Raw genomic sequence first — 13,712 nt, forward strand, 5'->3', positions numbered from 1 at the left:
ATATTAACATAAGCAAGAATGAAGTAAAGAACATAGTTGAAATTAGAAAATTATCATTTGGACAAAATGGTTTAAAAATGATTCTCCATATTAGGTAGTAAGATAAGATAAGATAGATAATATAAATTGGTTAAAAAATAATACTAATTAAAAATGTACGTGTTTTGTAATAATTTCCTTTTACAAATAAAAACCTTTTTATACAACACTTTCGTATCATAAAACTAACAAAAAAAAAAAAAAAAAAAAGAACCAATGACATGCTTTTAAGTTAATACATAAATATATTTAAAACAAATTGAATATAAGATTAAGATATACTTTGAATCAAATCATTTGATACAATTCTTTCTTGCTTAGTAATAAAACTCTTGGAAATATGTGAAACTATTTATAGGGATGGAAGAGAAAAATGTGTCCTATTCAATTTGTTGTAGAATTTGAAAAGCCAAGAGAAAAATTTAAAGGGTTTAGAATGCGGAGAGATTTCATTCATTACTTATAGACATAATTATAATATAATAATAATAAGTTTTTTCAATTGGCTTCAATAGTTAGTGAGAATGCATAAATTAACATTTTCAATTGCTTTTTATTAAGTCATAAAGTGTGTCAATGTTAATTGAAACCTCCACTTTCAATAGGTAACATACGTCGATATGTTTGATTATGGGTATGATTGGAATTTTCAATATGTAGAAGGGACAAAGAAGGCAAAAAAATTATTCTCCCAAATCCCTCATTTTAATATAGTAAAGATAGAGTAGTGGGGTGGTTTACAAACTACTTTATACCACTATTCATATCTTTATCTATATCAATAATATATATTCTATAGTGTATATATCTATATCTATGTGTAGTATATACAAAATGGTGAAAGTGGAGAAACTTTTTGTTTCCAATTTTATCATTTCTTTTAGTTTATTTACTTGATGCTACCTTGGTTTTATTGTAATTTATCTTTTATCTTTATTTTTCAAATTGAAATTAATTATTGTAATTATTGTCTCATTTCTCTCAATTATTCACATTTCTTTCTTATATTATCTTTTTTTTTTTTATCTATTTGAACCTTTCAAATTCTTTCTCTTGCCTTTTAATTTTATTTTTCAATTTAAAATTAACTATAGGAATTATTATCTCATTTATTCTAAACTATTCACATTCCTTTCTCATATTAACTCTTTTGTATCTCTTTCATCCTCTCAAATTCTTCATTTTCAAATTTTTTGGCATAAATATCTCATTTTTTTCATTTGTGTTCACAAGTCACGACAAAATGCTAAGGGTGAAGAAGAAATCAAATTATACTTTTATATTCTCTTCTAATTTTTTTTTCATTTTTTATTTTGTTGTCTATTTTTTATATAGGGTTTAGAGTTTACAATAATTTGAAATTAATTATTGTAATTGTTGTAATTATCCATTTTTTTAAGGTTTTTTTTCAAAAATATAACAAATCAGCTAAATAGTTACACTATATAGAACAAATTTGAAAACGAAAAAAACCCACAAACTCATCGTGGAAAATACAAAAAAAGTCCAGTCAACCATGCCGTCAACAACGCGCGTGCTATATTTGGTAAATGATCGTTTAGATTTGACTATTATTTGATACACGATCGTTTAGATTTGGTCATTTAGATTTGGTTACAATTTATTTTTTCAATTATATCGTTTAATTTTGTTACATAATAATTGTTTAATTTGGTTACGTTTAAATTTGGTTATACAATTTTTTTAGATTTGATTGTTTAGATTTAGACCCAAATCTAAACAATTTTTTTTCGATCGTTTAGTTTTTCAAGATTTTTTAGTACATGATCGTTTAGATTTGACTAAACGATTTTTTTTTAATTCTTTTGTACTTTTAGTACACAATCGCTCAGATTTGTCTACTTGATGATTTTTTTACACGATCGTTTACGTTTGGCTACTCTAATCTAAATAATTTTTTTCAAGATTCTTTGTACACGATCTTCTAGATTTTGCTATTTTTTGTACACGGTGGTTTAGATTTGGTTACCCAAATTTAAATGACGTAAAAAAGAAGAAGAAAATAATAAAGAGGATTGAAAGAAATCGTAGCGGAAAAAAAAAAAGAAGAGAAAAAAAAAAAGAAAGACAATGGAAAAAAATTGCAGCGAAAAAAAGAAGAAAGACAATGAAAAGATTAAATGACGTAAAAAAAGAACAGTAAAAGAAGAAAGACAATGGAAAAAAATTACAGCAAAAAAGAAGAAGAGCAAAAGAAGAAAGACGATAAAAGAAATCGCAGTGAAGAGGAGAAGAAAGATGAGAGAGCAAACCTGAAATATTTAAAAAACGAACTTCATAGGTTTTGTTACACATGTCGTAAATAGTTTAGTGGTTTGTTACATTTATGAAAATCAATTTTTTTTTTTATTTGTAATCATCTACCATTTTTAATAAATATTTGGGTATTAAACCCTCGTTACCACGTGAATATGAAAATGATATAATGAAAATGTTGAGATGACCATTCCAATTTTACTTATAAAGTTAAATTAAAGCTATAAGTTTTTGTCGATTTTCACGTGCATCGCACCCGTTATTTATTGGTAGTATATATAAAAGTATGGATGGGGAGAAACTTTCTTTTCCATTTATGCCCCTTTTGTTATAAGGCTTTTCACTATTACTTTAATGGACAATTCAATCATTTGTCCAATTTTACCCATTCACTTCAAATTAATTCAATTCAAATATCATATTAAAAGCCACAACTTCTAAATATTAAACCCAATTAAAAAACATTAAACTTTCACACTCATAAATATCTTCAATATAATGTTTTTCTCAAACTTTGATATATTCTTCAAATTCATAATTATATACTACTTTTCATTCTCTAAAATTTTTATCTTCTTCAAATTTATAACTAATATACTTTTTATTTGCTCCTATGACTATAAATATGGATACTTCTAGAGTTAGACCTAACCCAAGTAACGTTTATCGTTTTTTCTTCATTCTTTATTCAAAGTACAAATTTCTTCTCTCTTATTGTCTTAGCATGATTATTTCATGTAGAAGATTTTTTTTTATCAATGGTCAATTGCTCAAACGCTTGAACTTTTTACATGGTTTGATGATATAAATGTTCAAGTATGAACCAAAGTTGTTGGTTTCTTTCTTATATGTTCATTGACGCTGTGGACATAGTTATAATTGTTATTGATATTAGGTATGTGTTTTGGACATAGTAATGATTTTTGTTATGGAAAAAGTTTTACGTCATTTTACATCCCTATTATATTTTGATGGTTATGTTGTCATTAAATATTAAGTAATTTTTAATATTGGAAAAGTTATAAATTATTATTCATGAATCTCATTATAATATTTGATTATTTGAAAGGTTACAAATTAATTCACGTTAAATTATTTGAAAGATTTTATAATTTATAGTGAAGGGTGGAGAAATTGGTTTTAATAAGAATGAGAATTCAACCATCAAAAGACATAATAATTTTTGTTCGTAACCACTTATTCATTAACTCTTCCGCTCCCAACCTACATTATCTCTTCCTCCTCACAACACTTTTTTATATTACATAGTTAATGGTTCAATTCTAAATGATGGAAGTTTTGGGAAAAAGCATTTAGAAGATCGAGCAAAAACATAATCTTAAGGGAGAGTTCTATTTTATGGTATTAATAATAATACAATAACATAATTACTCTCATGTTTTTTTATGAATATAATCCCTAGATTTTTAAGGAGATATCATTTTCATCCCAAAATGTATTTTCTTAAATGACCAATAACTTGAATAATTTATTATCACACCATTATCATAAAAAATAATTATAAGAAAATGATTAGACATTAATATTCATTTTCTTAATCATTCATATTAAAAAAAATATTTATTCTCAATTCTCAAATTTAGAACTTATTTGTTATTTAATAAATAAATAACAATAATTATATAATAAAACTAAGAGTTAAATATTATATTTTTATTTTAAAAATTCAAACAAAAAATATATCATTGTATGATTCCTATACAACTTCATTTTGTTATTTTAATTATACATTTTAATAAATTTTATTTCATTTTGGTAAAGCTTTGCTATCGGATAAATCTTCTTTTCATTTCTACACAGAACAATTTATTAAAAAAAAAACAATTAATGAAGTCTTTTTTTTTTCACAACACATTTTCACATAAATCTTTGATGATTATGATGTTGTAAATAAACTATATTTTTTTTCTTCTAAAAACTGTTGATTTTTTTAATATGTTATTATAGAAAATTAATGTATAAGATATGAAATCATCATTTTTAAAATTGAAAGGTCAAGTAGTATTTTAGAAAAAAATCAATTATTATAAAATTATATATATGTGATTAAAAAACCAACATTGCAGTTATCGTTTCAACCATGTATGATGTTGCTAGTGTGAATGTAATACGTATAGCTAAAGCCTTAACAACTAGAATTATAAAAGTTCATTTGAAATCTATAGCAAAATTTTGATAGAACATTATATTATTACTGTCTATTAATAGATAGATTCAAATAGACAAATATTTATGTCTATCTACACCAGTTTAATAATAAACTTCATCGAAACAATATGAAGAATATTTCTCTCTCATAGTCAAAGTTAATTCCATGGTTTCCAACTCATGTAGATAGTAATAAAACACTATCCCTATCTATCACAACTACTTTTTGGTTTACACATTTTCCTTTCTCTTCGTGCTTTATTTGTTTTCTCTTTCCTTTTTGCTTGATGATGATTCAACTTTCATTATTTTATTTTTCTTTGCTTCCTTTGCTAGGTGATGATTCGACTTTTTGTTTTTTGCTTACCAATCTGTTTACACAAAATTAGGTTTAATATGATTGAATGAAAGGAGTAGATCATGAAATGAAAAAAGAAATTGAAGGATTCTAACCTTGTTTGATGTAGGAAGTGATAGATTGCAACGATATTAACATGCAACAATGATAAAGATAGTAAGATTGGATGGTAGATGAAAAAGAAGAGAAGAAATACTAGTAGCGGGATAAGAAGATGAAGTAGTAGAAAAATGAGAAGCAGTGAATTGAAAGAAGAAGTTGTTCATGGTGACATACATAGTGGAGCGAAAGAAGAAGATAAGAAAAATAAATTGGGTGAGATAGATGGGTATTAGAGGAAAAAAAAGAAGAATCAGGGTGATGGGTGCTGTGAAACTCGTGCTCTGATAGAAGGGTTGAAGAGAAGGAAGCTAAGTTAAGAATATTGTGTTCTATGGTAAAAGGAGTGAAAATGGTTAAGTATAGGAAGAATGCTTTTTGACCAAGAGATGTGAGGAAGAGCTATGGGTCCTAGCTAAACAATGCGAGAAAGAGTACACATTTAGTTAGCTAAATGCAAGGAGAGTTTATGCTTTGGGTTAGGCAGGGAGAGGAAGTTAATTAGGAAATTTGAGTAAAGCTACTAATTCAGATTAGTCAGCGTCTTATGTGTTAGGTTAAGGTTAAGTAGGGTTAAAGAAGATGTTAAACCTACATGTATAAATCACTAAGAAGGAGTTGACAAGCTAAGATGAGCTTAGCGATGACAATCCAGTTTTAGGATTAATATAAATAGGACTTAAGGTTTTGAAGGAAGTATGAAGGAAGCTATATGTACTGAAGCTTTGCCTAAAGTGTATCAAGCGAGAAGAAAAGTTCCTGAAATTAGGAGTTAAGAATAAGGAAGAAAAGGAAGACCAGACTAAAGGGAAAAGAAGAGTTAGGCGTCAAGAAAAATGAAAGAGTATAGAAAGCTAGACTTTGTGTGTGACTTTTCTAAAGAACTAAAGAAAAGAACTTATAAGTTTTACAAAGCTTTCTTTTCAAAGTCGTGTCATGTTGATGTTAATGTTATGCAAAATATAATGCATGTTGTAATGTGATTTATGTTTAATATGAAAAACTTGACCGTTGAAAGTTTTTTTTACGAGTTATTAAAGTATGTTTTTCTTGTGATGCTTGTATGCAAGTAAACCATTAGCTTTATTCATATCATGAAGCTAACTGTTTTATGCACATAAGAATAGAGGTTGCCTTGCGTTGAGTGGTCTTGTTTGGCAGAAGCATGACTGAATGGTTGAGTGGTCCATGTTCAATTCTGATTGCCTAAGCAACTGGAGTTGAACAAGGGTCCACAGTGATACTGATGGTGAAATGAGACGTCTTATTAGTCTACGCGTTGATGAAGCTTAATATCTAGGTGAAGAGGAATAAGGAGAGGCTAATTTGTGCTTAATGTTTTGGCGAGTTGAGGCGTTGTGAAACGTTCTTGTAAAATGAGTTTATGCATGTGATCTTGGTATTCCTTAAAGATTTTCCTAAAATTGTCATTCACTAAGCATTAGGTTTACGTTTTAAATTTTCTCTTCCCAAGTAAGCTAGCCATTGAGGCTGTGTTGTGAAGATTAAGACAAGCTGCCAAGCGATAAGGTGTTAAAACAAACATTAAGGTACCGTTTAGGGGAAGAGTTGAGTTATGGAGGGTTAGTGTTGTAGTTTTATAGGGGAAGGATTTAAAGATGTAGTTTTATAGGGGAATTGAAGAGATTGAGTTATGAGAAATTGAAAAAAGTTTAAGAAGAAGGAGAGAGAGAGAGGGAAGAGGGGTTATGATAACCCTTCCCTTAAACAAGGGTTGGGCAACCCCACATTGATAATCCTTGAGCCAAACGGCTCCTTAGAGTTGCGTGTGACAGCTTAATGGTATGAACATATTGAGACATATAGACAACAAATGAGTAGTTATAAATTGCCACTTTTGACAATAAACACCATCTATTTAACACATATTATCATAATATTTATAAAACTTTACTCTTCAAAAACATTTTTTAGATAATTATAAAAAACAACTAAAAAAACTATGGAAGAATCTCCAGAACCTTCTTGTTGAAGTTACTATTTATAGAAAGTAGGGTACAAAATAAAGGAATAAAGTCTCAAGGAAGGCCTAGAAATTTCTTTTGAACTATTTGTTTATTTAGTACATATATTTATCGTATTAAATAATTAATAAATCATGGGTTAAAAAACAAATTTAACCTATAAACTTAATCCATCAATTTTAATAACTAACAATATAATCTTGGTGGTAAAATATAATTAAAATTTAATGAAACTCTTTACATATATAAATGGATAAATTTGTTGGAAATCAATTCTTTCCGTAAACTATAAAGATTTAACTAATAAAAAGTCATTCCAATTATCTATTATAAAGAATTTTTTTGTGGTATATAGTAGCTATTAAATTTATGAAAAATTTGAAAGCATGAAAGATTAAATAATTATTTAAAGTAAGTAGAACAAATAGTTTAAAACTAAATAGTTATAATCTAAATAAACAACACATGTGTTTACTAATGTTGAAGCACTTGAAGACAAAGTTGCTTTTCGTCCGTACATAAACAAGACGCCGTTTGTGGAACTCGGATTTGGAAGATAATATTGGTCCGCTTCTCTTTACAAAAATCATAGACTTCTGCATTAACTAATTATTTATCTTCATAAAAGGGACATTGTTTGTCCTTTAATCTCTCTCTCCTTTTCAATTGACTTCTTCTTCATCTGGGTTTTCTTTTTCCTCTAAATTTTAAGAAATATTTGTGACTTTCTACTTTCTATTAATATCTTTAAATTTGAAAAAAAAAAAAAAAACACATAGGGTTGTTACATAGGTAAAATTATTGATATGGACTCAGCAAGGAAAAGCCATTAAGATGTTAGAAAAATAAGGTCGATCAGATTAATTGCTGTTCCGTGACGAACCACTGCCCTGAAAGTACGAGAAGGTTGTCGGACATGCACGTGTGGGACAAGGTTATACTATCACCATTTACTTAGATTGTAATTCCCTTTCAACACTTGAGTTTATATATCCTCTTCCCACTTCAAGATTTATCAATGTGGGACAAAGATTTGTTGCTTTGCTATTTGGGCAAAGCCCAATAAGTCATTTCCAATATAAGATACTTACAAATATTAAGAATTAAACAATTTTCTTTATATATATATTATATATATAGCAAGAGATGAAAATGGGTAGATACTACAATTAAAAAATATTCATATACTTTCAAAAGTTGCATTAATATTCTTAACCATAAAAAAAAATAGTTGTTTTAAATGAAAAGTGTTAAAAATATTACAAAATGTCTCAGTAATAGATGATAACAATAATCTATTAATATTTATTAGTAATAAACGATAGTGATTTATCAATATCTATTATAGTTTATTATTGATAAACATTAACATTTTGCTTTACTTAAAATACAATCCAAAAAACTATTATTATTAATAAAGATTCAAATAGTGGTACAAACCTATTCATATATACTAAGTCGTATATATTAATAGTTAGAACTTTTTTCAAAAAGAAAAAATGTTATTTTTGGACTTTCAAAAAGCTTTTCAACGTTTAAAGGATATTTTTTTGAAGCTAAGGATTTGAAATGGAGACCACTTAATTTGAGAGTTTAGGCAGACAAAGGAGGTTACTAAAAAAAATCGTTTGAAAGAAAGAAAAGAAAGCGCGAAAGAACAACCACCCCTCAAAAAGAGATTTTTATTATTTTCTTTTCCTTTAATTTTGTGATGCGAACAGACGTTTTAAATTTTTGATATGAAGAATTGAAACCGCGTCTGTCCTCTCGCAATCATCACCTTGGCTTTTCTGTCATTTCTTCACAATTAATCCTCGTTCTTCTCCATTTAATTCTTTTCAATTTCACTGCCATTTAGTTTTTTCCTCTCATCACTCTTCCCATTTCCATACCCACTTCCCATAATCGCCTGAGTTTTCTTCTTCCACCTCCTCCTCCTCTTATTTCAACTCAATTCACCCAAACCCATTTTCTAATTTCTCCCCAATTTCTCATTCTGGGGTTCTTCATTAATCATACCATTTGATTCTTGAATTGGATGTTGTAACCATCGGACCCCCCATTTTCTTCTTCTTTTGTTTTGTAATTCTTGTAACGATGAATCCTCAATACCCAGTGAAGGGGGAGGCTTGGGGGCCAAGCTCGTCGGAGTTAGGCGGCGGTTATGGCTTACCGCCGACGCCGCAGCCGATGGAGGGTCTTTACGATGTTGGTCCACCGCCATTTCTGATCAAGACATTTGATATTGTGGATGATCCGATTACCGATCACATTATCTCTTGGGGCAGGGGAGGAATCAGCTTTATTGTATGGGATCCCAAGGCCTTCTCTGCTAATTTGCTTCCTCGGTTCTTCAAGCATAACAACTTCTCAAGCTTCATCCGGCAGCTCAACACTTATGTAAGTTTCAAAATGTCTTCAATAATACTTCTAAGATCGAGTAAATTTAATTTATAGATAGAATGGTTAGAGGTTCTTATATAAGTTTTTCTTTTTAGTATTTTGTGTGGTTTCTCTAGTTTTGTGAATTCTGGTTTAGAGTTTCTTTAGTTGGGGTGGGGAGTTTTGAAAAGGAATTATGATTCCAGGGTTTTAGGAAGATTAATCCAGAGAGATGGGAGTTCGCAAATGAAGGTTTCTTGAGAGGCCAAAAGCATCTCCTTAGAACTATTAAGAGAAGAAAACCACCAACCACCGACTCTTTGCCTTCCGAACAAGAACCCAGTGCTTGTGTCGAGATTGGTCGTTTTGGACTCGATGTCGAACTCGACCGTCTGAAACGGGACAAGCAAGTGGTGATGATGGAACTAGTTAAGCTAAGGCGTGAGCAGCAAAATACAAGAGCTTACATACAAGCAATGGAACAAAAGCTGCAAGGGACAGAGATGAAACAGCGACAGATGATGAAATTCTTAGCAAGAGCAATGCAGAATCCAGACTTCATTCACCAATTAATCCAGCAGAAAAAGAAAAGGGACACTGAAGAAGCTGCAACAAAGAAGAGAAGAAGGCCTATTGACCAAGTACCAAGCAGCTCCAGAAGCAGTGAAGAAGAAAGCATCTCAAACATTAAGATTGAGCCTATAGAATTTTGTGGATATGAAGTATCTGAACTTGAAGCACTTGCTTTGGAAATGCAAGGATTAAGGAAGGCAGTTAAGAAAGAAACAGAAGTAAAGGAAGAGATGCAACAGGCTTCAGAGAGTGGAGATACAGAGTTGGATGAGGGATTTTGGGAAGAGTTTTTCAGTGGAAGAATGGAAGAAGAAGACGAAAACGACGACATGGTGGAAGCCTTAAGCGATCGCTTCGGCTATTTAGGTTCAATCCCCTAAAGTAAGGTAGCTGGAAAACACAAATCTGACATAGCCATTTTTGCACTTTGGTTCATTTCAGATCTCCATTTCTTCTAGGTAAGAAAATACAGTTTTTGTTTCTCACATCCCACTTTTTTAGGACCCGTTTGGTAACTATTTGATTTTTGGTTTAAAAAATTAAGCCTATAAACATCCATTCAACTTTTTGTTATCTTTTTGTTACCTACTTTTTACCAAAAGTTTTCGAAAACTAAAATCAAAATTTGAAAACTAAAATTAAGTAGTTTTTGAAAACTTGTTTTTGTTTTTAGATTTTTACTAAGAATTCAACTCAAGGACTTGACAAAGGCGAAGTTATTTTGTAAGAAAAGAAATAGGCTTAATTTTCAAAAACAAAAAACGAAATGATGATCAAACGGGCCTTAATGACATTAAATCAAACATTCCTCCAAAACCCATTACTCTCTTCTGATTTGTCTGGAATTAACAGGATGGGAAATCTTGGCAAGCACAGTATTAAAAGGGAAACTGTCTTTTCCTCTCTCTTTTCTCTCTCTCTCTCTGACTTTCATTTTCCCACAACAAATCACCCCCCCTTAATATTTTTTCTCCTGGCTTTATTGAGTTGCAGGCAAATTTAGGTGGAGAAGGACAGTGGTAGCCACAAGATGAATGTAAAATGAAGGTGTGTTTCTCATTGAAAACCCATTACTGCGATATGTTTTTTTGTGACTTTTGTAGGAATAAAAAGAAGAGTAATTTGTGGCCAGAAATTGAGGAAAGTTGCAGCAGAAGAAGCCAAAATGGAAGGGGACCCAAGTTGGTTTTTTTCTCTTTAAGCAGTTGGTAGTTAAAAAGTGTGGGTCGGTCTGATTCTTTGTTTGTTTTTGTGTTGTCCATTTGTGAGAGTTGCTTTGGAATGGTCGGTGTTGAGCTTGAGTTTTCATTGTCATCCCACTTTAAAAAAATCCCAGATATTTCTCCATTACCTTTCACTACCTTATCATATGCAAATGGTATTCATGGGTCATCCCATTACCTTTTTTTTTTTCTTTTCCTTTTGCATTGTCTTATGATGTTTCATGTATTAAAAGAAAGAGCTTTGTGGGTATTATTGGGGGGTTAATGGGTATTTAATTCACATGCAGATGTACATTAAACATGAGTTTGTTTAGTGGTATTTTGAGATTTGTAAATTATGATTTAGATTAGTTTTTTTGTTTAAAATTTGACGTGTTTCTTGTTGTCTAAAATTTTATTCCAAGAGAAAATGAAAGAAAAAAAGAAAAACAAAAAGCAAGTCACTTAACAATTATTATTGAATAAATGAATAGATGCACAAAGATGAGTATAATATATGATGCTCTTATGATCCTTGATCACGTGTTGAACAGTGGAAGCTCAACAATCAGTAAATTTTAGTCCATAAAAAAAATGTCATGGTATTGATTTTAATATAATGATAAAAATAAATACCCAAATACAATTTTGGTCCGTGTATGTTGGGTTGCATTTCATTGTTTTAATCTATATGTTTTTAATGAGTCATAAATTAAATGTTTTCATATTTTCAATAAATTTTGAATTTATTTTTAATCAAAATTAGTTTAATAATAATCATAACTTTCACGGAAGGCTTTTTAAATATAGAAAAATGGTTCAAACTATTTACAAGTTATAATTACAAAATTTAGTTTATCAATGTCTATCTATAAAAATTGATAGAAATCTTTTTGTGTTTATTAGTGATAGAGTTTGTTAGAAGATTGTCATTCATTCTAATAGGAATTGACAAAGCTCTATCATCTATAAAGGTTGATCGAAAATAGTTTGACAATTTTTCTATACGTGAAATTTTCTCACTTTCATAGGAACTATGTACATAATTTTAATAATTAATAATTGTAATGTTAATGAAGAAAACTTAAAAAAAAAAAAAACAATAGTAAACTGATTGTTAATTTAAGATTTAATGAAATTACATAATTTAAGATTTAATGAAATTGCACATACTTGAATTAAACATTTAAAAAATATTGAAAAAAAAGTTGTCACACTGAAATTGCATTTTTGAAAAACATTTTGTTTAAATTATTATAAATAGATCCTCAAGCTGAGATATGAAGATAAATTTAATATAATTAGATAACTTAAAACGTGAGTGGCTAAAATGAATAAATTATAGTGGTAAATTTAAAAAATAATAATAATAAAGGCATATAATAAAGTTTAAATGAATACATCTTTACATACACTGTTTTTTTTTTTTTTTTTTGTTACATTTCTAACATTTGAATTTTTATAATATTTTCCTTTTCTAAAACATCATTGAGCTTTTTGATCAAAACGTTGTATAGACTAATTTTACTTTTTATTGCATGAAAAAGAAAACATATTACATAAGTTGTTGTATAACTATAAATTTAAGTAATAAATGTGATAAGCTTAAAAAGTAAACTATATTTAAATCTCTATAAACAATATTATTAATGATTATAATAGAATTAATAAGGAAATGATAAACAATTAAATTTAACAAAAGTATACGATAAGTTTCAATACCTCGTACGTTTCTTCCTTATTAGTTTTAGCATATGCTCCGTTAAGTCTACAATTCTAAAGTGGAAATAAAAACCAACTCACAAAACAATAGAATGTAATAAAATGTAAATATTAACATTACCTTAGATCAATTTTTCTTTGAGTTGGCATTAGATAAAATTTTAAAGCAACAAAAACTTTGGATAACAAATTTAACTCAAATGACGCATATGTGCTTATACTAAAATTGGATCACGCATATGTGTTTATACTAAAATTGGATTATTCATTGTTTTTGTTATAGAATTTTAAAAAGGCAAAATTCTTTTATTATAATAATCATATGCATTTATTTCCTATATTATAAATAACTTATATTTTTTAAGTTATGGAATTTGGAAATCAAAACTATTTTTTGTATGTACAAAATTATTACAAATAGTGTTAAATGTTTTAAATGATTTCTAAAAACATTATTCACCCATGTGATGATTGTTTACTTAACTATATGTGTGGTGACTTTCTCTTTTTTTTTTATTCATTGTAAAATTAATAATTATTTATTACAAATCAAATAGAAGGTAAAATGATTATTTATTATAAACAACATGCGAGAGTTTTTCTTACCTTATTTTTTAAAAATGTAAGTTAAATGACAATAAATTAAAATTAACATTAATACAAAAAATGATAATACTTGTGTGAATACCTTCTTTATAAATTAAAAACAATAACTCAAAGATTGACGTTAAAGTTAATTAATAGTGTAAATTTAGAATTTGGCAAATCAGTTAAAATGAATTTTTTTTTTCTATGATCAGTTTAATGTATTAAGGATAAGGACAAGGATATAATAGAAATATATTTACTTCTCAAATTAAAGATAAAGGACAAGGATATAATATAAATCTTTTAATTTACTTCTCA

At 28.4% G+C, this 13,712-nt stretch overlaps 1 protein-coding gene across 5 annotated transcripts; it reads left to right on the top strand.

The window, feature by feature from the left end:
* Positions 1-8,592: 8,592 nt before the first annotated feature.
* Positions 8,593-11,296, top strand: LOC103491269 (heat stress transcription factor A-7a-like). Of its 5 annotated transcripts, none has more exons than XR_007821164.1 (4): positions 8,593-9,327; positions 9,516-10,340; positions 10,876-10,929; positions 11,015-11,296. XR_007821164.1 is itself a non-coding variant. In XM_051085235.1 (2 exons), the coding sequence occupies exons 1-2, from the start codon at positions 9,025-9,027 to the stop codon at positions 10,260-10,262; spliced, it is 1,050 nt and encodes a 349-aa protein (XP_050941192.1). In that variant the 5' UTR covers positions 8,593-9,024; the 3' UTR covers positions 10,263-11,296. The 5 variants fall into 5 exon arrangements, 1 of the variants encoding a protein (XP_050941192.1); XR_007821162.1 differs by having other exon boundaries at positions 8,597-9,327; positions 10,735-10,929; XR_007821163.1 differs by having other exon boundaries at positions 10,876-11,296.
* The last annotated feature ends 2,416 nt before the right edge of the window (positions 11,297-13,712 follow it).

The sequence above is a fragment of the Cucumis melo genome, chromosome 5 (assembly GCF_025177605.1).
Source record: "Cucumis melo cultivar AY chromosome 5, USDA_Cmelo_AY_1.0, whole genome shotgun sequence".
Lineage (NCBI taxonomy): Eukaryota > Viridiplantae > Streptophyta > Magnoliopsida > Cucurbitales > Cucurbitaceae > Cucumis > Cucumis melo.

Excerpts from the sequence above, each read along its gene's own strand:
- LOC103491269 (XM_051085235.1), top strand. The coding sequence starts at position 9,025 with ATGAATCCTCAATACCCAGTGAAGGGGGAGGCTTGGGGGCCAAGCTCG. Across the intron at positions 9,328-9,515 it reads TCCGGCAGCTCAACACTTAT|GGTTTTAGGAAGATTAATCC; the intron begins GTAAGTTTCAAA and ends TTATGATTCCAG.